Raw genomic sequence first — 22,569 nt, forward strand, 5'->3', positions numbered from 1 at the left:
TTCCACTCTTGACTGCTGACCTCTGTGGCTTCCTTTAAGTCTCAACTTAAAATCCCAACTTCTACAGGAAGCTATCCCCAACCCCACTTCATGCCAGGGCCTTCCCTCTCTTGGTCCCTGTTTGTTCTGTACACATTTGTTTGCTTGTCTCACCCATCAGATTTTAAGCTCCCTGATGGCAGGGGTTGTTTTTTGCTTCTTTCTCCAGTACTTAGCACAAGCACCGTATCTGGCATATAGTAGGTGCTTAATAAATACTAATTAGTATTATATAATTATAATATTGGTATATTAAATACTAATTAGTATTAATAAATACTAATTGATTGATGGATAGGAAGGGCCCGCTGACTTTACCGGATTGTCATGGGGTACCCGACACAAAGAAGATATGGAATAGACAATCCCTAAAGTTAGAGAAGGATCTTAGGGATAGTCTAATGGGTTTGATTCAACAGTTGTGAAAGTGCCTGCTCGGAAAGTTAGCGCCCTGGGGCTAAAAGAATAATACAAGGTGCTAATCTCGGTGTTTACTTCCACTAGGGAACAGCTGTTTCCAACAAGGAGTAAAGGGGAAGAGGGAGAGATCTGGAACACCTGAAAAGGGAGAAAGAATGGGTCAACAGAAGATGTTTGCCAGAAGATGAAGCCGCTCCAAGGTGGAGATGGGGACAGTTGTTTTGCCCGCTCCGGCTGTACCATAAAGCTGGAACATCAGGTTGAAGCCAGATTATAGCATCATAGAGTGACACAGAGGGGACTTTCGAAGGCATCTCATGCAATCCCCCGCAGGAAACAGATTCAGGTTGGGTGGTGGTTACTAAGTGGCAGGGCCATGATTTGAACCTAGGTCTTCCTACTGGTGCATACTGCCTCCCACCAAAATGAAGGCCTGAAACGCCAGGTAAGGAGTTTGTAATTTATCCTAGAGGTCATAGGAGTGGCTATGGGCTGCTAGGGTGGCTCAGTGGATAGAGCTCTGTGCCTGGAGTCATGAAGATTCATCTTCCTGAGTTCAAATCTGACTTACTAGATGTGTGACCCTGACCAAGTCACTTCACCCTGTTTGCCTCAGGTTCCTCATCTGTAAAATGAGCTGGAGAAGGAAACAGCAAACCACTCCATTACCTTTGCCAAGAAAACCCCAGATGGGTCATGAAGAGTCGGACAGGACTGAACAACAATAATGGGAGGCCAGTGAAGTGACCTCATGAACCCTGTGCTGGGTGTCAGAGGGAGGGGGAGGCAGATCGCCTCGGCCCAGGAGCGCACGTGGCCCTTCGCAGGTGGCCTCTGCAGCCTCGTCATCCGTACCTGAGCAGGGGCAGGGCCGCTAAGGTGCTCGCCTCCTCACCAGGTACATGAGAGTCTAACCTGAGCCTCTCGGGGCTCTCCCCACCACGACGCGCTGCCGCCCTGCCTCGGTTTCCTTTCCTGTAAAGTTAGGGAGCTGGACCAGACGGCCCCGAGGTCCCCTCCGGTTCGGGCATCACACGACCTCAGGGAGAGCCCCTGGGTGGCCTACACTTCCTGACCTCCTCCCCCGGGGCAGCCTTGTCTCTTCCGGCGGACTTCTCCCCCGCCCCTCTCCCAGCTGTCAGCTCTGGCCCTGGGAGGAGCCTCCTCTCAGACCCCTCCCCTCCCCTTTCCCGCCCCTCTCCCAGCTGTCAGCTCTGGCCCTGGGAGGAGCCTAAGCCGCCCACGCATATTTACTAGTCTACGGTTTGCGTCGTGTTTTCAAGTCCTAAGATATTAGGCGCCTTGTAGCCGCAGGGAAGACCGGGGGATCGAGGGGGCCGAGGGGGCCTGGAAGGACTGACCCTTATCGTGCACCGCCCCAGATGGGAGTGAGGTTCAGACCCTAAGAAGGCCGCAGAGTCTAGAGCGCATGCGCGAGCGCAGATCCCAGCTCCTCCTCCGGCACTTCCGGGAGCCCGGAGCCCTCACCTGGTCTCCGGGAGTGCGCCCCCGCTTCCTGCTTCCGGCCTCTGTGGAAGTGACGTTGCCGGCTCTCTGCTTCCTTTCCACGCGGTTGTCGGTAGTGGTGTGAGCTCGCGGCCAGAGGATTATGCCGGGTAAGCTTCTGTCAGAGGCCGAAGTCGAGTCGGAGGCGTCCATGGAGGCGACGGAGCAGACGCGGAAGCACAAGCAAAAGGTGCGGGCGGGGAGGGAAGAGGGGGTTCAATCTGGGGTGGGGGGAGAGGGGTACTGGGTGGGGTGCCTCCCGGCGCCGGCTCCACGTGCAGCCGTGGCCGGGCTCGGCGCTCAGGGATTCCTGAAGCCTCTGGACCTAAGTTTACCCTTAGCGACCCAGACCCCTAGCTACAAGAGACCTCCGGTACCAGCCCCCAACTGCTTTTTGCGGCCCTGAGGTCCAGGGAGGCGAAGGGGCCCAAGATCCCAGATCGCGGGGTCACGGGTGGGCCTGGGGGCCGTTACAGTGGAGGAGACTGCCCACCGCGGTCACTGGTGGCTGCGGGTGCGTTTTACGTGGGTGTAACACAATGTCCTCACTTAACCGAGTGAGTGAGGCTCCCGCGGGCCAACGGCTGTAAGGCGCCCAGGAGGTGCCGGCTGTCATCACCATTGCGGTTAACCCCCTCCTGCCCCCGGCCCCCCAGGGCGACTCGGGCCGGACCCGGCGTCCGGTAGCTGCCTGCACGTGCTCCGGCTGCCCCGGGGATGCCCCACGTCACGGTGCTGGCTTGGAGCTGCTGCCCAATGAGCGGCCGTCCTGGGGCGGGGTCTAGGGAGGGGCTGGGGGGCCGGCCCCTCTCTGCCGCTGGAGCAAGCGTGCGTGACGGGCCCGCGCAGCCGGCCAGCTCCGCAGCATCCATTCAGGACTTGTATGCGCGGGGCAAAAGAGAAAAGACTTGTAGATGGAGCGCGTATTGGTCACTTGCTGTGTGGGGATACCAAGAAAAGGCAGAAATAGCCCTAATTATCCATACATAGAGCCCTTAGTTACTAAGCGCTTCCCATGCTGCAGGCACTGTGCTGGGGATACAAACATAGGAAAACAAAGAGGTCCCTTCAGAGACTTTAATTGTAATGGAAAAGACCACAGGTAAAGGGGAGCAGGGACCTTTCCTAGAAGGTGAGTCAGGTAAAGACATTATGTTATACCCACTTAAAACAATGGCATGCTCTTTTGGGCTGCAGATGTGCTCAGAGATCACGATTATTGCTTAAATGATTTCCATTTCTTACTGTAGAATTCTAACTTTTGTGAAGTAACGTTTCTTTAAAATCACGTTTCGAGTGAGTTGTGGTTAGGGCACCTTGGTGTGCTTCTTGGCATCCCAGTGCTGAAATGATAGCATGAGCTGGGGGTAGAGTATTTTCCCGGAGGATTCACATCTCCAGTAAGATTGTTAGAAGTTTAGCATTAGTGTTTGATCTATTTTTCCATATAGATTATGAATTGGAAAAGATTAGGAAAATTTGATTACTACCAATAACTTGGAATTCTGTGGTTTTGCTCCAGTCAGGAGTACAAAGTGTTTTTCTGTACATCACCTGGTTTATCCCTCAGGTATCCGGACAAGGTAGGTTGGGGGTTAGATATTTTATACCTCTTTCGGTATAAAATTATGTTACAGAATCGAATTGTCACAATTGAAAAAAATCTGTCAAGATGAGTTACCGGTGTCAATGACTTTTCTTCCTAATAAACTCAACATTTGTGGTGTGTCTGAGCAGCTGACTACACTGTCCTCTGGGGCGTTATCACCTGTTAGTCTGATTTATGCAGCTCTTGACTGCAGTGTAATCTCCAAAATAAAACAAGGCGGTAGAAAAATGGGACTGATAGATTTTGTTTCATTTCCCAGCACTCTCCTAGATTGAGGGTGGTAAAGGATAGTTAAATGCCCTGGGTGGGCTTTCTCTCCCACTCTTTTCTCTCTTGCCCCTCAAAAGAGTAGCTAGAGAAAGGTTGGGCAACTAGGTGGTGCAGCGGGTACAGCCCCAGGCCTGGAGTTGGGAAGACCTGAATTCAAATGTGGCCTCAGATACTTATTAGCTGGGTGATCCTAGGTAAGTCACTTCACCCTATTTGCTTCATATTTCCTCATCTATAAAGTGAGCTGGAGAAGGAAATGACAAACCTCTCCAGTATCTTTGCCAAGAAAACTCTAAATGGGGTTGCAGAGGGATCAAACAGCACAAAAGAATTACTGAAGGAGGGGAGGGCGGCATGGTTCAGTGAGGATGTCCCTGAGCTTGGAGTTGGGGTACTGGGTACCTGAATTTAAATTCTGTGACCTTAGAGAAGTGACATAACTTCTCCGATCATCAGTTTCCTCATTTGTAAAATTCGAGAGCTGAGGTAGCTCCAGATGGTCTCTAGCATCTCTTCCAGTTGTAGACCTAGGATTCTAACTAGATGGCCAGGTGCAGTTAACTTTTCTTTGCTATGTTTAGCATTTGTAAATGAAGGAATGAAGATATTTGTTAGTTAAAACTAAGTAGATTTTGGACTTAATGCATGTCTTTTTTGTGTATTTATCTTTGAATTTTGCAGAAAGATAAAAAAGAGAAATCAAAAAATGAGAGACTGGAAAAGAAAGGCAAGGTAGAGACTGAGGAGCTTGATTCCCCTAAGCCCAAGAAGATTAAAAGGGAGGAGCTTCCAGAAGAAGTCATTTCTCCAAAGCCCAAAAAAGCCAAGAAGAAAGAACATCCCCCAGAGGATGAGGAAGATACTTCCCCTAAGCCCAAAAAGGCCAAAAAGAGCAAGGAGGGGTCTGTGGAGGAGCCCAAAAGGCTGAAAGAGAAGGAGGAGGTCTCTAGCAATGAGGTCTGCTCTAAGGCCAAAAAGAGCAAAGAGAAAGAAGAGCTTTCTGAGAAACCCAAGAAGGCCAAGAAGAAGGAGGGAGAAGTAAATGGAGACACAGGAGAGACAAGGCCAAAGCTGCAGAAGGCATCAGTGGGTAATGGAGTGCCCCACTCCAAGCGTGCTTCTGATTCTGATTCAGCGGAGTCATCCAGTGAAGAAAGTGACAGCGAGGCTGAGCAGGTGAGGTGGTGTTTTCACCAGGCAGGATAGTGGTGGGTAATTGGTTGGTTGTTTTTTTTTTTATTTGTTGGCTCTAGTTAATAAATTTCTACTCCAGATATGGTCTGAGCAGAACAGAAGCCAGGGAGCCCAAGGCCCCTTATTCTGGCTATTGTAGTGTATGTTCCTGAAGCCTGTCCTCTTCCTGCCCTCTCTCTCTCTGCCCCCTTGACACCCTAGGCCTTCTTAAGTGGAAGTGCCAAATGTGAACTAATCCCTCCATCTCTCTGTGAGTTGCTGGGTTTTCTTGTTTCAAAACTAAGTCTCTTAAGGTGGAGCTGCTTTAAAAGAAGAGAAAAAAATTTCTTGATGGATTTGATAGCTCTTAACATGGAAGGAAGAGAGCAGGGCTGTTGTAGGGGTGGTACACCCCCACTGTGGAGCCAGAGAGGAGAGGAGACATGCCCAACCAGAAGTTTAGGCCAGGTCTGGGGGTCTCCACACTTTGCCTTGCTCCTGGATTGGTGTAGCCTGGCACCTTCGCTGGAGCTCTTCTTGGGGAGGACAGCGCCTGTAAGAGAAGGGACTGATTGGATGCTTTTAAGATTGTTGTACTGTTGCTTAGTTACATATTTTTGGTTTTTGCTTTAAGATTGAATTAATTTATATGCCTAATATGTGTTCCTTTAGGGAAATGATCTTCGTAAAGGAGTAGAAAGCCATGCTCTTAGTTCTAAAGGAGTAAAATCCCAGTTGCAAGCTGGACTGACAAAACAGTTTGAAGGAGGGGAAGATGATGATGATGAAGAAGAGTTGGAGAAACCCAAAAAAGATGAAAAGAAGGGAAATGAGAAAGATTCCAAATCTGAAGACACTGAGGTATGTCTGGACATTTTAGGCATTTTTTAGGGGTAGAATTTAGATGTGGAGAATTAATCCCTGAGATTCTGATTCATGTTCCCTCCTCTCCCCCAGCCCTCTTGTACCCTAGTCCAATCTTCATTGTCCTAGAGCTGGGGTTCTTAACCTTGAATCTGTGAAGTTGGGTGGGGAAAAATACATCAACTTGGTTTTCATTAACCCTTAACTAAAATTGGGCGTTTCGTTCAGTTACTTAGAGAACATTTTATGGAAAAAGCCCATTGGCTTCATCAGATACCTAGTGGGGCCATGTCATGGAACAGGTTATGGGAGAACCCTAAATGGTCCTTAAGATTTGGTGGGCTCTTCAGGTGACTGTCCTACGCTTCTATTTTGGTCAGGTCCTTGAATCTCGTTATGCCTTGGCGAATCTAGTTGCAGAGGCCTTATCTTTAAAGGAAGCATGTCTGGAAAGTAGGAGGATGTCAAACATGGGTTTTTGAGAAAGCCATTTTGGGACAGCTTCCGTTACCAGTTTTTTAGTTTGTGCATATTCTCGAGTCACTCCAATGGCTGCTTATTGCTTCTGGGATCAAGTTCAGATGCCTCTGGTGGTGATTCCCAGCTCTCTTCCCATGCTGTTGTTGAGCTACACATTCCCCTTCCTGTGCTTCTCAGTACAGCCAGACTGGCCTGCTGGGATCCTTATCTGTGACATGCCTCCTGCCTCCTAGGTGCTTTGGCCCAAGCAGGCTCCCCACCCCCACCTTACCTCTGCCATGAGGGACCACTGGGCTCAAGCACCAGCTTTACTGGCCTTTATAAGCCCCTCCTTGGGTCTTCCCCCGGATTACCGTGTGTGTGTGTGTGTCTGTGTGTGTGTCTACGTCTGTGTGTGTCTGTCTGACTATGTCCCCAGATAGAATAGAAACCCCCTGAGGTCAGACTGTTTCACTTGTGTCTTTGTATCTCTACTACCTGGCATATAGTGGTACCTGATAATATTTCTTGATTGATGGATAGTTTTGCCTTGAGGTAAGCAAAAATAGCCAACACTTGTCTCCTGGAAACCAGTTCTGGCTTGCTTTTTAAAAGCATCTTCGTGGGGGGTTTTCCAAGTCCAAATATCTCATAAAAGTTTTCTTGTAGGTTCTTTATATTTTTTGTCTATTCTTCCCTTGTAAATTGACATATAGCTTGCTAAATAACAATCTTTGAAGTGTATTTATGCAGTTAGTTGGTTTTGAATGGTTCATAATGGTTCTCCTTTGAGTAGGACTGACCTTTAGTAATAATGTTTTGGGGACCTTAGTATATCCATTGTATTAAATTAATCCACAGATATTTGCCATGTGCCAGGTCTGGGGGAATGGAGACAAAACAGTCCTTGTCCTCAAAGGGCTTATTTCTCTTATGTGTGTGTCATGTTCTAGAAGTGTCTGGTTTTTGTAACGAGGATGCACTATTTCTCCACCTTTGGACGATAAAGCAAAGTCTGTATATCTCATGGCCTAAATGAAGGAATTCCCTTCTTCAGCTTTGTTTCTTGGGTACAGACTGTGTTACTGATATAGGAAGCCATTGGTTTCATTTATCCTGCTTTTGATGTGCTCTTTAATTTAATAGGAGTTATCTGAAGAGCAGAAAGAAGGAGCTTTCTCTAATTTCCCCATCTCTGAAGAGACGATTCAACTCCTCAAAGGTAATTTTATTTGCTGCTAAATTAGTATCTTGTTGGGAAAGAGATTGTCTTCATTGTTAAAATGGTCTCTCTTTTGAGGTGCTTTAGTAAAAATCTAGGTAGGGTAAGGTCCCTTAAAATCCCAGGTCTTCTAATAAAGGAAGTAAGAATTTGGGGGGTATATTTCATCTGGGAGCATCTGCTTCAATAGTCCTCAGGTAGTAGAAAATGGCAGATACAGTGGAGGTGTAAGTTACTGTGGCCACTTCCCATCCCCTCCCCAGGCCTCAGTTCTCCTCGTCTGTAAAATGAGAGCTTGGACTAGGTGACTTCTAAATCTGTGTGTGAAACACAGCTGTGAAGTCCCTCCTGCACCCACAAAATTGGGGAGTGGGAGACACAGGGTAATGCATTCGTTGCTGGTAGAATTGGAAAGTTATCAAAGGTCTGGCAGTAGGCAATAGAAGTCACCCAAACAGGTCAGGCCGCCTCTGTTAAGAGCTTCCTGTGTGCCAGGCCCTCTGCTAAGCCTGGGAAATACAAAGCCATGCAGAAATGTGGCTTCTTTTCTTAGGAGCAGACAGTCTAACTGGGAGATAGGACATAAGAGGGAGCAGGAAACCTGGGGCAGAGGGTGGGAGCAGAAATGGCCTTAGCATTGGCTTCAACAAGTTCTTTCAAAATCCCTGTGCATGTCTTTTCTTTTTTTTGCAAAGGAAAACAAGCTCCCTGTTCCTAGGTTTTCATGGCAATTTTCTAATTCCCCAGAAGCCCTGGAAGGGCCCAGAGCAGAGTACACACTCACTCTGGACATGAAAGAAGAAAAGGCCCTAAGAATATCTTAGGCCAGCAGGATCCTGAGGGGAACCAGAGCGAGGGTCTGCAGAGTTGGGGCATGTGCAGCTCTTGGCTCAAGCCTTCATTTCCTTGGTTTGGATGTCTCCAGGGATTTAGATCGCCAGTCATTCACACCGCCCAACTCTATCCTAAGTCCACCACCATTGTTAGAAAGCAGGCGTTCTTGTGGGAGGTTTTAGTAATAAGCCTATAATGATTTTGAAAGAATGAACTCACATGATTGCCATTTACCAGAAGTGTAGGTGGTGTGTCGAGGAATGACCTTGAGGTGCAGCTCCTGGTAGGTGTCTCTGTTGTATTGCAATGTCATTTTAAAAATTAATTGGATTCTTTCCCAGCCCGTGGAGTGACCTACCTGTTTCCTATACAAGCGAAGACGTTTCATCATGTATCTAGTGGGAAAGATTTAATAGCCCAAGCCCGGACAGGGACGGGGAAGACATTCTCCTTTGCCATCCCCTTAATTGAAAAACTTCAGGGAGACTCTCAGCCCCGAGGAAGAGGCCGTGCACCAAAGGTAACCACAGCGCAGCTGCCCACAGAGGCTTCATGGCTACAGCCTTGTCCTGGTCAGTTTTTAGTTGTTGCTAATGGAAACCCTCTTGAAAATACACTCTTCTGTGCAGTAAATGCTCAAAAAAAAGATGAATATGAGGGGTGTTAGAGGAAGACCCCCTGCAGGGTCATCAGGCATGAGCTGGTCACCACTCTGTGGGTAGGGAGAACCTGAGCCTCCCAGTGGCTGCCAGGGGCCTCACATCTGGAGGTGCAGCTGCTTCTTTGCTTCAAGGACCTGGGGCTGCATTGACTAGTGGGGCTGGTAGAGATGGCGAAAAAGAGCATGACTAGAAGGACCAGAGGAGGGCAGGAGGTCACACCAAGGCTCCAACAGGGGCCTGACATCCGCAATTCTTGCTCTTGACTCACTGCACTGATTTCCTAGCGTCTTGGTGGCTCAGCTTTGGTCTTAGGCAGACCTGAGTTCAGATCTAGCGTCTGACACTTAGTAGTTGTGTGACCCTAGGCAAGTCACTGAGCTGCTATTTGCCTCATCTGTAAAAGGGGGCCAGTAACAGCAGGGTTGTTGTGACAGCGACATGAGAGGATAGCTCGCACCCTGTAGGTGCTTCCTCAAGGCTTCTTCCTCTCCTCGATCATAGCCTCTTCTCTGCCTGGGCTGGCTTGGGTGGGGGTGAACCTTACTGCCGTAGAAGAGAGAGCAGGCAGTTTGGCTAATGGGGTCCTGTCGAGGTTTTGGTTTGTTGGGCACAGTTGTCACGGTTGGGCTCAGACCTGAATTTTCTTGCCTAGATCCTGGTCCTGGCCCCAACGCGGGAGCTGTCGATCCAAGTCAGCAAAGACTTCAGCGATATCACCAAGAAGTTGACGGTGGCTTGTTTCTATGGAGGAACTCCCTATAACGGCCAGAGTGCGTACAAACAAGGGGGATGGGGGAAGAAGGAGGTGACTCTTGTGTTCACCTGGGGTCCTTTGGTGCTGGGATCGGGCCTGGAGGCAAAAGGAGCCCCAATACCAATGGCTTTCTGGTGGTTACTTGACAGTTGATCTCATTCGGAGAGGAATTGATATCTTGGTGGGCACTCCGGGTCGCATCAAAGACCATCTGCAGAATGGCCGACTTGACCTCACCAAGGTGCAGCATGTTGTGCTGGACGAGGTGGACCAGATGCTGGACATGGGCTTTGCTGAGCAGGTGGAGGAAATTTTAACCGTGGCTTATAAGAAAGGTAAGTAAGAACGGCATCCACAAGAGCCTGGGATGGTACTCGAAGGTAGCCCAGAAACCACATCAGGGTGGGAATGAGGAGTTCAGCCCTATGTGAGCCCTAAAGGTGTGGTTTTTGGTTATTTTGGGGACACAACCTGAGGCCTAAATGGTGGGTGCCTATGCTCCTTATTTGTGTGGGTGTCCTGGTGTGGAGTCTGCAAGACCTTTGGGTGGGGGGGAAGAGAAGAGATTGGACTGGGTCATTTCTGAGGCATCTTCTTGCTGTTTCATTCACCTGCTCTGAGTAGCGTTTGTCAGGGGTCACCTGCCTACTGTTCACCTTACTGTGCTGGGTTAGAGTTCTCTGTCAGGCCTCCTCATTTAGTGCTGAAGCCTCACGCAGGCTTTAAGGAAAGCAAGGGTCTGAGTCCCCACCATGGAATCACCGAGGATTCTTTGCTTTTTAAAGATTCAGAAGACAACCCCCAGACGTTGCTTTTTTCTGCGACTTGTCCTCACTGGGTCTACGATGTTGCTAAGAAATACATGAAGTCTACTTATGAGCAAGTTGACCTCATTGGGAAGAAGACGCAGAAGGCCGCCGTCACCGTGGAGGTGAGTGATGGGGCCTTGTTGGTGTTAGCAGTGACGAGAACAGACTTTGGACAAGGCCGCCGTCACCGTGGAGGTGAGTGACGGGGCCTTGTTGGTGTTAGCAGTGACGAGAACAGACTTTGGACAAGGCCGCCGTCACCGTGGAGGTGAGTGATGGGGCCTTGTTGGTGTTAGCAGTGACGAGAACAGACTTTGGACAAGGCTGCAGACAAAACAAAACCACTCCTGAGAACAGAAATAGAAAGGTCATCTTTTCTTGTTTTGGGTTCCAGAGTCTAAGGGCCAATGAAGTTCTTAGTGTTTGATTTAAATTTCATGGCTTTGTGGCTTCTCTTTGGCACATGGTTCTGCCTCGACTTGATTACTGCATTGTACCTTTACCTGGAGGCAACTAGAAGTGATCGCCTCTTGGAGGACATTCTTCCTTGGAGATGGGAGATACAGGCTCTTGAAACAATTGGGGAAGGAAGAGACCAGAAAGGGTGGTCAGGGGAACTCCAAGGGAGTTGTGGACATGATGGCGCTTCCATCTGTATTTAGCTCTGACTTAGAGGGGTCTGGGTTGTTTGGGGCAAGGGGTGCGAATGTTCTCCTAGTGACATCTGCGTTGTCCTGACTGATAGTTCAGATAGACAAAGGGCTTTATAGCCCTGGGAGGTCGGAGCTAAGGACTGTAGGCGTTATGTTCCCCCTTTACAGATGAGGAATCTGAGGAGGTAGCCTTTATAGAATGCTATCTTAAGGTTTGAAAAGAAAAAAGAAGTGGAAGAAAATTAAACTAGTCCTTAGTTCAGCAGATGAGCCCCTTTTTTAAAACGTGAGGAAGCCCCAGACAGAGCTTGTTGTCACTTTCCTTTGCCCTGATACTCTAAATCTAGATGATGCCAACAGTCCTGGGGGAGGCCTCGGGTGGCCTCTTCAGGTGCCAGGCACGCCGCCTGCCGTCCACCTCCATGCAGCAGCGCGCATTTTCCTCATCCAATCAGCCATCAGAAGGGGCATAGTAGGGCCTGCTTTCTGCAGTCAGGGGGCCTGGGGGGTCTCTTTTCTTGTTGCCTACCACCTACTTCTTTGGAAGTAGCAGTGTGTGTGTGGGAAGCTTAGACGTTTTATCCTGGGGGCTGGAAATTTGTATTTTGTATTTGATAACTGCATTTCCGTCATTGGTTCCCTTTGTGATTTTCTGAAGAGGGTCTGTAGGCTTCACCAGACTGCCACAGGGGTCCAGGACACAGACAGGCCTAAGAATGCCAGCTCCAGCTGCTCCCTTCTTCCCTCCCATTTTCTTAGTGGGGTCCTATAATGGAGTAAGGGTACCGTCTAACTTGGTTCTGCACAAAGATTTTTTCTTCTTCGAGAGCTGCGAGTAGCAATCTACCAGTCATTCATATATTATTTATCATACCTACTATGTGCCAGGTGCTGTGCTTAATGTGGGGGATACAAAGAGTGACATAAGACAATCAGTCCCTGCCCTCGTGCTCTAATGACTGTCCAGCCACTCAGCTCCCTGTGACTAGTAGCTGGCCTCTGCATCCCCTCAGACGAGGCGTTGATGACCTTTTTCTCCTTCTCAAAGCATTTGGCCATCAATTGTCACTGGTCTCAGAGGGCAGCAGTCATCGGCGATGTCATCCAGGTCTACAGTGGGAGTCATGGGCGGACCATTATCTTCTGTGAGACAAAGAAGGAGGCTCAGGAGCTCTCCCTGAATGAATCAATAAAGCAGGTAGGAAGTGATCCCTGGCCTGGGAAGTGGACAGGAGTTCCCATTGCCACCCAAGAAACGACTGAATAGGAATGAGCGACCACAGAGGTTTCCCTTCGGGGCCTCTGAGGTGGGGCTGCTGTGTTTCCATCTCCAACTGCCAACATGGTGGATGTAGGAAATACCAGGACACTCCTGGCAGAGCAGACAGCATTCTTCATGGGATCCCATGTCAGAGATAGAGGGGGCCCTACAGCAAGATCAGAGCCACAGAACTTGAATCTTGGTCCCAACTTCCAGGCTGTAGGCGCTTTCCTTTCCCCTTTGGCTGGTTTGCTTATCTCCTTGTCACTGTGCCCTGTTGGAGTGTATGATTACAACTGGCCATTGGGTAATGAATGTGCCAGGGAACTTACACACATTTTTCTGTTTGTAATTTTCTGACTGAAATTGTGACGGGCCTGGGTACTTTGGGGCTCTGTGTGAAAATTCAGCTATTTAAACATGTTAGCAATTCCAGTTCTTCGGTTCCTTACTCAGACCTGGTTTGTTTTATTTGTCAGGATGCCCAGTCGTTGCACGGAGACATTCCACAGAAACAAAGGGAAATCACCCTTCAGGGCTTCCGGAATGGTAAATTTGGTGTCCTGGTGGCGACTAACGTGGCGGCTCGGGGCTTGGACATCCCTGAGGTGGACCTGGTTATACAGAGCTCTCCTCCAAAGGTAGGGGCTGCACTGCCGCTTCCTTCTTTCTGATTTGGCTAATTGTAGAATAGAGACTTTTGGGTTTTGCTTTTCTGAACTTGACAAACACCAACGAGCACGAACATTACTGTATATGAAGAGAAGAGAGGAATGAATATGAAGTGGAATTGTGGATGTTAAGTGGATCATGATGTCACCAGGCTTGTCCGCTCCTCTGCTGGTCTGTGTCCCTCTGAACCTCTTCTGTCATTATTTTTCAGACTTGACTGATGCTTTTTTCTTTCTGCACTAGTTGTGCCCCCCTCCCTTCTCCTAAAAAGACCCCCCTGTAACACCCAACGCCATTCAGCAGCACGGATTCATGCATCGGGCACTTCCCCAAATGCCCGTGTCATTCTGCACCTCCGTCCGTCTCCTCTCTGGTAGGAGGTGGGGAGAAGCTGGCCTTGCCGGGCACTGCAGTCGTGGGTGCTGGTGCCACTGTAGAGAGGATTCTCTTCACTCTGCGTCGTCAGACCATTTTTCCAAGGTTTCTCCGATCTCTCCCTTTCTTCAGTCATATTCCATTTGTTCAGCCGTTCCCCACATGATGAGCACATGTTTAGTTTCCATGCTTTTGCTTTCAAGTTTCTTGTGTACATCTTTGACCTCTTTTGGGGCCTGTGCCTAGTGGAGCTAAGGCCAGAGCAAGGCCGTGTGTGCAGGCGCACTTCACTGACTCAGGGGGGCATTTCCAAATTGTTTTCCAGAATAGACGGACCTGTTCACAGTTTCACAAACAGCATTAATTTGCCTAACGTTCCCCAGCACGGCTGATAGTTGTTTTGTTTCCTCTTCTTTTTTTATCTTTGCCAGTCTGATGGTTGTGGGGTAAAAACTCAAGAGTTTTAATTCGCAATTTTCTAGTTATTAGGGATTGTTGCACTTTTTCCGTATTGCTGTTGATAGTTAGCTTCTCTTTTCAGAACTACTTGTGCATACTCTTCAGCCGTTCACCCTGTGGAAGATAAAACTCCTGTTGTGCCGAGTGCTACAGAAGACTTAGGGGCACTCTCTCTTTTTTCATCTGTTCCCCGTACGCCTTGGTTTTCCTGGTTCGCCGTTTACCTTCTCATTTTAACTGCATTGATTTTGTTTGTAAAAACCATTCAGTTTTATGAAATGAGAATTATCCATTTTCTAGGTCCTGTGACCTAATGCTTCTCTGTCTGGTCAGGAAGTTTCCCCATCCATCTTTGTGGAAGGCAGCTCCTCTTTATTCCTCTAATTTGTTCATAATGTGATCTTTTATATCTTGGTTATGTTTCTCTGTGGTCTGTGATGTAAGAAGACCCTGGTCTGAACCTAGTCTCACTAAGACTGATTTCTAGTTTTACAAACATTGAGTCCTTGTCCCTTGAGAATTGGGTCTGCCTTGGTTACTTTTTTAAAAGCACAACCCCTGAAAGTCTGTAGGTTTACTTTAGTGTGATATTAACAGTTGTATGAGTTAATAAGCCTTAAAATAATCACATACAAATTCTTTTGCTTTATAGCTCTAAGAAATGTTTGCTTTTATTTTCTTCGATAGAAAACAGTGTCATTAAAACTCTCAAGTGACTAAGGGTTTTTGTAAAACAGTTTGCTCATTCGTGCTGTTGGGATCACCTAATTAGGATGCCATTTTTTTCTTCATCTGCTGGTTCTCTGTGAGCTGTTGCTTGGAGATATTCCCCTTTTTTCCAAATGTCAGTTCTCCATTTTATTGCCCTAGGATGTGGAGTCCTACATTCATCGTTCAGGGCGGACGGGTCGAGCTGGACGGACCGGGATCTGCATTTGCTTTTATCAGAAGAAGGAGCAACACCAGCTAGCGCAGGTGGAACGGCAGGCGGTGAGTGTGTGTGCCTCTTGTCAGGCTGCTAGACATCACAGTAGCCCCGGGGGCAGGGGATGATCCAGCCCTCGGACACCTGGGCCAGCCTCCTTCATCCTCCAGCCTTCAGGCAGGATCACTAAAAACTGGTGGTTACACAAATGAACGTTGACTCTTTTGTGTCATCCTGTGATCTGGAGCCAGTCAGGAGAACCTTTGTTGTTCATTTTGCCAGCAGCTTGGGCATTCAAATTCACAGCTACAGAGTGGCCGTCTTAGCTGCTGAAAGCTGTTTTCTGGGGTGGGGTGTTGGTGGGTACAGCTTGACATTTGCCTGAGTTAAGAACTGTGTGTTGTGTAGGAGACAGTGGAGATAAGAGTGTTCCCATCACAGCCCAGCTCCTTTGGGTGATGCTCATGATTGAGAGAAAGCTAACACTGTGTCTGTTCTGATCTGATGTCTTGTAGGGGATCACATTCAAACGTGTGGGTGTTCCTAGTGCCTCTGAAATAATTAAAGCCTCCAGCAAAGATGCCATCAGGTGTGTATGGGCCTGGGGGGTGTTTGTTGTCCTAAGGGTCGCTCATTGTTATTTAGTTGTTGGGGTTTTTTGTTGCCTCCAATATTCTTTGGTATAAGGGAGGATTCAGTGTTGGAGAATTTGGGAAACTGAGTCTGATGTTTTTGCAAAGAAATAAATAAAAGCAGTTAGCTGGAGGAGAGATCAAGGTGATCTTGAAGGCAAGAGTTTTTAGAATGATTACTACCTAAGATGGGTCCCATTCTACTGGTAGAGAGTTAGGCCATCCCAGGAATTGGCTGCCCTGTGTGGGTGTCATGTTAAGTGTTGCTTTATCCACTTACCTCATGAGGAGGTACAGAGGGGCTACCTCAGGTTCTTGGTCATTTGGCAGGCGAAGTCTGGCTGAACTCCTGAGCCAGGAAGCAGTGAGGGAATGTCCTGGGGGGTGGGAGGGTCACGCTAGGGACTGTCAGAGGCAGAAGTCCCTCGCTGCATCTGTACATAGACTTCTCTGTATCTCTGTATGTCTATGTGCCCTTCTCAGGTCTTGCCTGGGGACGGTTGCCAAAAGTGTCAACCTACCATTTTATATCACTTTTGAATTCCATGTTGAAATCCAGATAGCTCATGGAAGGTTCATTTGTTAGATTAGTGTCTTTAATGATCACTTAACAACTGCTTCGTAGTTTAGCAGGGATTCTGTGGCAGTCAGGCAGAGAGATGGGGGGTGGGGCATAGTTGAGGCTTGGGAATGCTCGTGCAGGGCAGGAAAGAAGAGAGCTGTGAATAAGGAGGTGGGAGAGGCCTCCTCAGTGTGAGATACTCTGGATGGATGTATTTATAAACAGCTCGCCAGGTGTGCCAGGTGGTGGTGCAGGCTCTTTCCCCTTTATCTAGGACCGTTACATGGGTGCAGTGGCCTCAAGGTTAAAATGTGCAGTTAGCCTGGGAGTACTGCAGTTGTATTATCCAGCCTCTCTGGGGATAAAAAGTGGGATTGCTTTAGCTTCGGGTGTTCTCTAGAGGCTGTGTACTGGGGTAGGGCAAAGAGCCAGCACTAGAAGTCAGGAGAGCCCCTGCCAATGGGAGTTATTGATTGGGTGACCATGGGCTGAGAGTCACCCGCTCAGGTCTCTCAGTTTCCTCATCTCTAAAATGGGGACCAGAATAGTCACACCTGAGTCATGACGTTGTGGTTGGGCCCAGAGGAGGTGATGTGTATAAAGCGCATTGTAGATGTCACAGTGCAAGACAAAGGCCAGCTGTTTATGATTCTAGATCCTAGCCTTCCTGAAAATCATCTGCTCTTGGTGACTTCCTAGGTTTCTTGACTCGGTGCCTCCTGCAGCCATTAACAACTTCAGACAGACAGCTCAGAAACTGATTGATGAGAAGGGGGCCGTGGAAGCCTTGGCTGCAGCATTAGCTCACATCTCGGGGGCGACCACCGTTGAACAGCGATCCTTGATCAACTCTGATGTGGTGAGCTGCCTGCAGTCTGATTGTCACCTTTGAGGTGGGGGGAGATTGGCCTGGTTCATATCATCGTGTCCTGTGGTTTCTGTCTTCTGTGAAGTTTGCTTGTGTTCTGTACATGAAGTAAATCGCTTGTGTGCATTTTTTAAAAAAGTCTATAATTCAGTCTTTCTGCTAAGAGTGTCTTGTTAAAGAGTGTCTTGTTTTTAGAGAGAATTGCTGTTTTCTAATGCCCTTTGGAAATAGGACAGTCACAGCTGCTTCTGGTGCCTAATGTTTCTTTTTTTGTGGGAGGAGGGGGAGGCAAGGCAATTGGGGTTAAGTGACTTGCCCAAGGTCACACAGCTAATAAGTGTGTCATGTGTCTGAGGCTGGATTTGAACTCAGGTCCTCCTGACTCCAGGGCCTGTGCTCTACTCACTGTGCCACCTAGCTGCCCCCCCCCCCTTTTTCCTAACATTTCTTTTTGGTTTCCCCTGCTCAGGGCTTTGTGACGATGGTCTTACAGTGCTCCATAGAGATGCACAACATTGGCTATGCCTGGAGAGGATTGAAAGAGCAGCTTGGGGAAGAGATCGATGACAAAGTGACCCGGATGACCTTCCTCAAGGGGAAAATGGTAAGGCTGGAGCATCTGGCAATGTGGGCCTCCCTAGATGGGAGGCAGCAGGGTGGGAGACCTTCCCTATCGTGGACAGAAGCTGACTGAGGTCCCTGAAAAGAGCAAAGTCGGTGAGTGGGGCTTCATCCCCACTGCATGCCCAACACTGGCCATGGCACCCAGGAGCTGGGAAATCAGGGCTTGTGAGTGGATTGATGGGAATCTGCAGTGAGTGGGACATTTACCCAGAGAAACCTCAGTCTAGATCCCACCTACTAGGACGGGAACAAGAAGAGGGAGTGGAGGGGAGGAGGGGAAGGCTGGGAGTGTCGTGCTTGGGTCAATGCATCCTACGAACATTCAGAACTGAGATCGAGACTGAAGTCTGGAGGGTTCTCTGTAGGCTCATGTTTAGAGCAACATTTGACCTCTTTGTACGGAGACGAATTTTATGGCCTGAATGATCTTACCCTGGAAGGGGTAAGATCTTTCCGTTTTGGTTTTTCATAGGAAGCTAAATTTCCGCGATAAAAATAGACTGTGACAATTTTGCCTTCCTGATGTTGACATGGGCACCTGTGGATGCCACTGTATGAGGAGACTCGCCCACCATCTTCAAGTGCTGTCAGAGCTGTGTTTTGAACTCAGGGCTCTTGACTACACCAGTCTTTTTTCTAGTGCACCAAGTGTTCCGCTGGTGCGGGTTGCAAGCCTCCCTCCTTCAAATTCTCCACGCTCTGGAGTCTGTCCCTTACCTCCTTGCGTGACTTGAGGACCTCAGCATAGCTCATTCCACACCAGGCTTGCTTCCTCTGCCGTTCATCATTGTTCTCCTTGATGTCAATTACACGAGTTAACAGGACAGCAGGGCACTTCCCTCTCCCCGTGGCTTTCTCATGGAATCTTGATTGGAAGATCCCATTCCCATTCCATTCTTGCAGTCCATGCTCTCTGTATTATGGAGGAGATGCATGTGTAGGGCCACTCATGCTCTCTTGACTGGCTTTGGAGAGCAGCTCCATGTTAGAAATTGTTCCTCTACATTCCATAAATGCGCTGTATTCTGGACGGCAAATCTCCCCTCTTCAGTCTGTCACACAGATGACATGTGGACTGTGCCTGGCTGAGCAGAGACATCTGTCTGAGCCTTGTCAGGGACTGAAGGATCCCTTTGTGAAACTCTTCATCATGTTCCTTCCTTTTCAGGGCGTTTGTTTTGATGTCCCTGCTGCAGAAGCAAAGACATTCCAGGTATTCTCATCTGGCATAGTGTGGCTGGGATATAGCCTCTGGATCCAGCAAATGGCTTGGGAATATAGGGTCCTTTTCCAAAGTAGGGGGAGGGGAGTTTCTCATCATGCCTCAGTGAGCAGAGCAGACAGGATGGGTGCCCATAAAGTGCCTGTAGCATTTGGCATTCAAGGAAAGTCACCTTCGGGTTTGCACAGACTGTAGAGGTGGGTGTTCTTTGGGAGGATGGGAGATGCTTGCTTTCCTTCAGATGGTGTCTAGACAAACTGAATTGGGACAAACATACCTTGTGTTCCCCAGGAACAATGGCAGGACTCAAGGCGCTGGCAGCTCTCTGTGGCCACCGAGAGACCCGAGCTGGAGCAACAGCCTGATGAAGGCAGAGGCTTCTCCAGTTTCCGCAACCAGAGGCAGGGAGGCGGTGGCCGAGGTGGCGGCCGAGGCAGCGGCCGGGGTGGTGGCCGGGGCGGCCGGAGTGGTGGCGGTAGCTTCAACAGGAATGACAAATTTCAGAATAGAGGCCAGAAGCGAAGTTTTCAGAGAGCATTTTCTCATCGTTAAGATGCACAAAAGGACAGGATTAAGTTTGGAGAGACAGTACCACCCTCCCCAGTGACTTTTATAAACTCTTAGGCCTGCTTCCTGCTTTCCTTCTGCCACTCACCAGCACAACTGTTGTCCTTTGGGCAGCCTCAGCAAGGGATGATGCTTGCTGCGTCGGAGGCCCGTCCCGTTCAAAGGGATGTTTGCCATCCTTTTGTTTGTCTACCATGTCTTCAGAAGCTTTTCTTTGGGGAGAGCATATCAGTGCACATGTTCTCATTCAAAAACTCATGTCAGTGGAGTGCTGTCAATCAAGTCTGTTTTCTGCCCAGGCTCTGCCCTCTTTGGAAGGTAGTTACGGTATCTCTGGGTAGTGTTCTACCCTGAGGACGAGCTCCCAGGGCACTCAAGCTCAAGGGATCTTTCTTGCACAGCCAAAGATTTGTTTTTGCAACAGCTATTCCCAGTCTACCAGCTGAATGGATTCTCCTGGGGAGCCATCAGCTAACGGTTAATAGCATTGGTGAGCATTGGGCATCAGCTTGTTCTAGAGCCTGGGTCCTGCTGACAATGCCGTGGGTTCGATGTCTCATAAACAACATGTTTTTCGTGTATCTAATGCTATTTTGGTGCTTCAGAAATAAATCACAGCCATTCTCCTCAGTGACATGGGACCCAGGTGGTTTTAACCAGGTTCTATCATATCTTCCTTCGTGGTAGAAGAAAAACTAGCAAATTTGACAGAAGGCATCTGTTAGAATCTCAGACGTGTGAAGATAATTCATGCCCATTCCCAGGTGGGAAGAAAGGAAGGCAGATGTTTGTCTACTGGCTTTGAACTCTTCTCCATTTGGGAAAGAAGTATTATTTATTTTGGAGAAATTAAAAATCTTGATTTGCTAAGCAGATAAAATAAAAATTAGATAACATTTTTCGATTATGAGAAAAAAAAATTCAAAACCACCATTTAGGGATGTATAAAACTTGGTGAAGTGATGACTGGCAAGCAGGTTCTGTTAGTAATAGGAAAAATATTAGGTTGATTCTCATCGTGTAAATTTCCATAACCCTACAATGTTATAGAATGTGTACATTTACTTTTGATTCCACAAACATTTACTAAGCACCTACTGTGTGCTGGAGGTTGTTCTGAGAACTCCTTGGATGTGCAGCAGAGGGGATTGGTTGGGTCACTGTACTTTTCGTGCTTTGTAAAGTCTCTTTGGAGGCTCGGTCGATGATCTGGCTCATGTCCATTCCTCCTCATAACAGCGTTCCCTGGCTCAGTTTCCATCCCTCTTCTGGGTGCCTTCTGTGGCTCCCTGATGATGTCTCAGCCGCTGGGGCGTCCTGCCTGTCGCTGGTGGTGTGGGGCTTGCAAACCCTTGTCTCTCAGTGTGAGGGCGGTACAAGCATTTATGAAGCCCCTCTGGTGTGCCTGGCATTGTGCTGCTCCCCAGCTTGATGGCTTTTCTTTTGCTTCCAAACCTCAGGTCACCCCAGCCAGGTTTAGTGGAAGGAATGCTGGGTTTGACTCCCAGCCCTGCTGCTTACTCTCTGAGTGACATTGGGTGAGGGGTGGGCCAAATGCTCTCCAGGGCTGCCACAGCCTCCTGCAGCCTTGGTGACACCTGTTTTTCTCATTTGTCTCCCGAAACTTCAGCCTCAGCTGCCTGGTTAGTGCAGAAACAATGAAAAGGCCATTTTAACAAATATTTTCATGATCAACTGAATACCTACTTTTTGATGTTGGAAATCCTTTGAACTCATTCCCATTCTGGGTCCTAATGCTTGGCTCAGAAATGTAGGTGCTTGGTGACAGAGCCCCTCTTGTCATCACAGGGTGCTCTGGGAAGCCTGGCAGTCCAGCTTTTATTTTTTCAGATGATGAAGGGGACTCCCCAGAAGGAAAGTAACTGATATGGTCACCTCCTTTTGAGTATGTGGCAGAGCTTCCGACTTGAACCCAGGGCTTCTGGCCCTGAGTCAGCCCTCTTTTAGCCCAGGGTTCTCAGCATTTCACACCTTTCCTTTTAACTGGGTCCACCTTGGTGGGGAGAGGTTTTTACTACAGTTCAAGAAATGCGCCCCCTTACTGTGGGCAAACATTTGGTAGGCAGCCAGCAGCATTAGGTTTGGAACTGGTGTCTCCTCGAATTTGGAGAGGTATCCTAAAGGGGAGTGGTTTGTGGGTATACAGCATTGTGCTTTCAGGAATGTTTCTGTAAGTGAACAAAAGAAAAACAGTTTTGAATATAAAAGCTAGTGTGGGGGCATTTAAACTTAGCAGAATTGGACTTTCTGGAGGGAAAATGCGAATGTTCATTACAAAAGGCTGGGGGCTTGTGCTAGTACATTACATTCTTTAGTACAGCTGGCCTGGGGACCTCACCACCATTTATAGTTTGTGTGAGAAGGTGTTCTGAGTTCCAAATGTTTTTTTACAAATGAATTTTTAGAATACAATCTGGTAATGAATTGGGAACTGTCAATGGATTATTGAAGGTAAATATTTTCTAAGATATTGTCTTAAGCCTTAATAAAAACTTAGTTTCCTAATGCCTGTGCCTTTTTTTTCCCCACGTATCACAGCAGCTAGGGCCTTGCAGAGACCTGAAAGGTGGGGGGGTGATTATTAACAAAACATTTGCTCGGGAGATTCCGTACCCATTACTCCATTTGGCATCCACCCTGTAATATTGTACAGGCCAGAAATTATGCCCATTTTATAGAGGCAAAGACTCAGGCTGTGCTTCTGGGCATTGGGGTAGGGAAAGACCCGTGGAGCACTGGGGAGTGGAAAGAAGCCAGAGTTCAAATTTATATCCCAAGGGCTCTCCTGGTGTTAGTGAAATTCAGCTCTGGGTTTGGGCTTCAAAACTGGCACCTTCTAGGGCTAGGATTCTTGCGTCCTCCATTTCCACCCCCCAATCCTCCCAATTAGGGCCTCTCTCCTAGAGCAGTGCCCTAGGCTTCCAATTAATCCCTCTGCGGAGTCCACATACTAAACACATTTTATTTCCCTCTCAAACTCCTGGCTCGCACCGGCCTCTGCAGACTTACGACACACAGCCCGGGCCTCGCTGAGCACCGGGCTGTCCTGCCAGACCCGCCTTGCTGGGGACTGGGGGCAGTGAAGGCCCTCAACCCCCTCACCAGGG

General features: G+C 48.4%; 1 protein-coding gene across 1 annotated transcript; it reads left to right on the forward strand.

Moving 5' to 3' along the window:
- The first annotated feature begins 2,006 nt into the window (after window positions 1-2,006).
- On the forward strand, window positions 2,007-21,967 carry DDX21 (DExD-box helicase 21). Its single transcript, XM_036734678.1, has 16 exons — window positions 2,007-2,155; window positions 4,526-5,020; window positions 5,690-5,878; window positions 7,487-7,562; window positions 8,738-8,916; window positions 9,711-9,828; window positions 9,962-10,147; window positions 10,598-10,743; window positions 12,323-12,472; window positions 13,015-13,176; window positions 14,912-15,031; window positions 15,482-15,555; window positions 16,860-17,019; window positions 17,498-17,632; window positions 18,821-18,865; window positions 19,166-21,967. The coding sequence occupies exons 1-16, from the start codon at window positions 2,069-2,071 to the stop codon at window positions 19,424-19,426; spliced, it is 2,583 nt and encodes an 860-aa protein (XP_036590573.1). The 5' UTR covers window positions 2,007-2,068; the 3' UTR covers window positions 19,427-21,967.
- Window positions 21,968-22,569: the final 602 nt, after the last annotated feature.

The sequence above is a fragment of the Trichosurus vulpecula genome, chromosome 8 (assembly GCF_011100635.1).
Source record: "Trichosurus vulpecula isolate mTriVul1 chromosome 8, mTriVul1.pri, whole genome shotgun sequence".
NCBI lineage: Eukaryota > Metazoa > Chordata > Mammalia > Diprotodontia > Phalangeridae > Trichosurus > Trichosurus vulpecula.

Excerpts from the sequence above, each read along its gene's own strand:
- DDX21 (XM_036734678.1), top strand. The coding sequence starts at position 2,069 with ATGCCGGGTAAGCTTCTGTCAGAGGCCGAAGTCGAGTCGGAGGCGTCC. Across the intron at positions 10,148-10,597 it reads AACCGTGGCTTATAAGAAAG|ATTCAGAAGACAACCCCCAG; the intron begins GTAAGTAAGAAC and ends TGCTTTTTAAAG. Across the intron at positions 15,556-16,859 it reads TCCAGCAAAGATGCCATCAG|GTTTCTTGACTCGGTGCCTC; the intron begins GTGTGTATGGGC and ends GTGACTTCCTAG.